Source organism: Argentina silus (assembly GCF_951799395.1).
Source record: "Argentina silus genome assembly, contig: scaffold_917, whole genome shotgun sequence".
Lineage (NCBI taxonomy): Eukaryota > Metazoa > Chordata > Actinopteri > Argentiniformes > Argentinidae > Argentina > Argentina silus.
In genome coordinates, this window is record NW_028153062.1 from 705 (window position 1) to 5,000 (window position 4,296).

At 51.3% G+C, this 4,296-nt stretch overlaps 1 protein-coding gene across 1 annotated transcript in view; it reads right to left on the reverse strand.

Annotated features, from left to right (window-relative positions):
• Window positions 1–2,912: 2,912 nt before the first annotated feature.
• Window positions 2,913–4,296, reverse strand: part of LOC310824470 (uncharacterized protein) — a 2,069-nt gene continuing 685 nt past the window's right edge. The window contains exon 3 of the mRNA XM_083697718.1: window positions 2,913–4,136. Coding sequence (XP_083553844.1) covers window positions 3,417–4,124 — 708 coding nt within the window. The 5' untranslated portion in view covers window positions 4,125–4,136 and the 3' untranslated portion in view covers window positions 2,913–3,416. The remainder of the gene's footprint in view (window positions 4,137–4,296) is intronic.

Here is a 4,296-nt window from a genome sequence, read left to right on the forward strand (position 1 = left end):
CACACACACACACACTTAACAGCTCCACAATAGCCAAACAACCGCCCCCACATCAATATGTCAACATTTTGTAGTGACTGAAGCCTCTATAAATCTCTCTTATCTCCCAGATTGGCCTCTGTGTGCCCATGGGGCCCTTTAGGACCTCCACAACATTTTCAGTGGGAGTATCAAATCAAATCTGAGCCCAGCCTGTAGCAAGAACCTGCCCAATGCTGCGATTGGTGTCCTCCCTGCAGCAATAGAAGAGAACGGAAGATGAACGTGTGTGTGTGTGTGTGTGTGTTTGGTGTGTGTATGTAGTGTTTGTAGTGTGTGTATGTAGTGTTTGTAGTGTGTGTAGTGTTTGTGTGTTTGATGTGTGTCTGTGTGTGTGTGTGTGTGTGAGAGAGAGTGTGTGTGTGTGTGTGTGTGGTGTGTGTGTGTGTGTGGGGCGTGTGTGTGTGTGTGTGTATGTGCGTGTGTGTATGGTGTGTGTGTGTGGTGTATGTGTGTGTGTGTGTGTATGTAGTGTTTGTAGTGTGTGTGTGTGTGTGTATTTGCATGTGTGTGTGGTGTGTGATGTGTGTGTGTGTGTGGTGTATGTGTGTGTGTGTGTGTGTGTGTGTGTCTGTGTGTGTGTTTGCATGTGTGTGTGTGTGTGGTGTGTGTGTGTGTGTGTGTGTGTGTGTGTGTGTATGTGCGTTTGCATGTGTGTGTGTGTGTGTGTGTGTGTGTGTGTGTGTGTGGTGTATGTGTGTGTGTGTGTAGGATTGGTGTTCTCCCTGTGGCAACGGAGGAGAGCAGAAGATGAATGAGCGGCTGAGGTCTGGAGGTATGAGGGCGCTTTGTCATCATGGAGAGGGAGGGGGGGGGCGATGGGGGGAGTGAGGGAGGGAGGGGGGGAGAGAGGGAGGGAGGGAGGAGGTGGGGGGGGGTTGCTGGAGTGGGGCGGACGTTTCTCCCTCTTTCAACATCCACATTAGATTCAGTATTTTTCGGACAAAATTGAAATAATTGCCTGTGAGCCTGTAAGTGACAGTGAAACTGGTGAACAAATGGAAATCAGAGAATACATAAGTAAAATATGACTTGAAATTCAAATTCGTCTTATTATTATTATTACTTCAAAATGTTCCTCGAGTCGAATGCTAATGTCTGACCCTGGTTCAATGAAGATTAAAAGTTCTCTGTTGACAATGCCAGGAAACTCACAGTGGAGGCTCACAGTGGAGGCTCGGGGAGGTAGAACTCACAGTGGAGGTTCACAGTGGAGGCTCGGGGAGGTAGAACTCACAGTAGAGGCTCACAGTGGAGGCTCGGGGAGGTAGAACTCACAGTAGAGGCTCACAGTGGAGGCTCGGGGAGGTAGAACTCACAGTGGAGGCTCGGGGAGGTAGACCTCGAGGACGGGCTCATTGTAATGCATGGAAACGGGTCTGATACCGTTCCATATTCCGTTCCATACATTACAATGAGCCCGTCCTCCAAGTTCTACCTCCACCAGCCTCCCCTGGTGTTTAGCCCGTACCGAGATCATATGGAAGGACCATCGCTAAACACCAGGGGAGGCTGGCGGAGGTAGAAATCGGAGGACGGGCTCATTGTAATGTATGGAACGGAATATGGAACGGTATCAGACCCCCACGGCACGGAATGAGGAACGCTATCAAACACGTTCCGGGCCTTACAATGAGCCCGTCCTCCCATTTCTACCTCCGCCAGCCTCCCCTGGGGGCTGGGCCCTCAGTCTCAGGCGATCAGTCATGTTTAAAGCTGCTGCTACCCTCAGTTGTTGTGTAATAATAACAGTTACCATGTTTCACCACCTCTCCGATCCGTCTGAATGGAGAGTAATTCACCACTTACCACTCTGGCAGCAATGTTGTCTTCCCTTCGGTTTCACCGCTTCAAAGGAAAAAAGAAAACCTCTTTGATAATGCATTTGTTTTAGTCATTTATTTATTCATATATATATATTACCTGTGTGTATTTTATAATATATATTCTACAGGTATTCTGTGGTTTCTCCCGGTGTCACCTGAGGAACAGGAACAGGAGCTAGCGAACCGCAGGTTAGCGCTGTGTGATACAGGCCTTTTCCTAGCAGTGGTGTAAACACATTAGGGGCTAGTTTCAACCTCCTTCTCTCTCTGTTTCCCTTTCTCATGCTACATCTCTCTTACTCTGTATCTCTCCCCCCCCACCCCCCCCTCTCTCTCTCCCCCACCCCCTCTCTCTCTCCCCCACCCTCTCTCCCCCCTCCCTCTATCTCTCTCTCTCTCCCCCCATCTCCTGTCTTTCTCTCCCCCCCACCCCCCCTCTCTCTCTCCCCCACCCCCACCCTCTCTCCCCCCTCCCTCTATCTCTCTCTCTCTCCCCCCCATCTCCTGTCTTTCTCTCTCATTGCACATGAACAAACAGGTGTCTGCAAAATGCACCGACTCCACCGAGAGCTCATGCTCACCATAAGCTCACCACAAGGTGCTGTGTCTAGGCTCTGTGTGTGTGGAGGCTGGGCTGTGTGTGTGTGTGTGTGTGTGTGTGAAGACTCTGCTGTGTGTGTGTGTGTGTGTGTGTGTGTGTCTGTGTGTGTGTGTGTGTGTGTGTGTGTGTCTACTCTGCTGTGTGTGTGTGTGGCCAGCTGGGCTACTCTGAGGTGGAGGGAGAGAGTGTTATAGGGAAGTGGAGATGAGTTTTGCTGTGAATAGAAACTCAAGTGGCATCATATCAAAACCTGGTATTTCATCTCAGTATCGATGAAACCAACACCAAAATAAAGCCTTGAGGGACCAGGCCTGGTGAACGTCGAATAGAGGGAGTCTGTACGTCCTGTAACAATTCAAACATTTATTTCGTAAATGGTAAACATTACAGAGAAAAAAACCACAGAAACGTCCCTTTAACATTGAGTTAACATCCTACAAGCCTGTCTCACTGGTTCAATCTGCATATATGCAGACTCACTGGCAGGGGAGGCTGGTGGAGGTAGAAATCGGAGGATGGGCTCATTGTAATGCAAGGAATGGAATGAGGAATGGTTTCAAACACACGTGTGATTGATACCATTCCTCATTCTATTCCACCATATGTGTTTGACACCGTTCCTCATTCCATTCCATGCATTACAATGAGCCCGTCCTCCGATTTCTACCTCCACCAGCCTCCCCTGCTCACTACACACACCCGTCTAGGTGAATAAGAATAGCCTACAGCATCATGGCAGCCATGCGTTTGAGGAAATCGACTTCTGCATTCCGGATTGGAATGCTGTGTGTGTAGAGGACACAAGTTACAGCCACAAGCAACAACAATCAATCAACTTTCTGTTTGTCTAAACCTGTTTGTTCAAAACTTCACAAAGTTAGACAGACTCATTCCCTTTCACGCTCCGTAAAAAACACACCAACTGCAAGCGGGCTTTTACATTCACATCCCTACGCCAACGAGGCCCGTCTGAGAGACGAGAGCAGGTCGGGCCCGATCCGATACGTCTCGCTCTTCTTATAGTGCGCCGAGATGTAGATCTCCTCGATGCGGTTCCTGTTGCGCTCGTACTTGACCAGAACCCGGTCCATGTTGCTGAGCGGGTCGTGCTTGTCGTAGTAGCGCCTGACCTCGTAGGGCAGGTCCTGGGCGTGGGGGGCGTGGAGGTTCCCCAGGGTGTAATACTGGTACCGGTCCCGGTCCATGAGCTTGGGGAGCAGAGGCCGGGCTCCTTTGTTCAGGAACCGGTGGAAGCCGTATTCGCCGGGTCTCGGGTCGCACAGAGCCACCATGTTGTTGTCGATACAGGACTGAACGTACCACACCAGGAGCTTGAGGCCGTGGCGAGGGGCCGGCTGGCCGAACCCCGTGTCCTGAAGCTCCTGGTCGCTGTCGAGGGTCCGGGGGGTCCTGGTGGCAAAGAGAAGATCCAACCAGAACTCTGAATCTCCAGATCTCTGGAGCTCCTGGCGATGGTTGGTGTGGATGGTTCTGAGAGCGTCTGCGGCCTCCAGGACCCTGACCAGTGCTGAGAAAGGGTCAGAGTCCTGTGACAGCTCCTTGTCGCCGCCCAGGGATTGGACGGTCGAGCCGAAGGCCAAGGCCAATAGGAACAGGACACAGACCAGGAAGCGTGTCGGTGCCATGTTAGACGCCATGACAGAGGAGATCTAGGAACAGAGAGAAATGATTAAGATCATATACACCAGGGGAGGCTAGTGGAGGTAGAACATCAGGGGAGGCTAGTGGAGGTAGAACACCAGGGGAGGCTGGGGGAGGTAGAACACCAGGGGAGGCTGGTGGAGGTAGAACACCAGGGGAGGCTGGGGG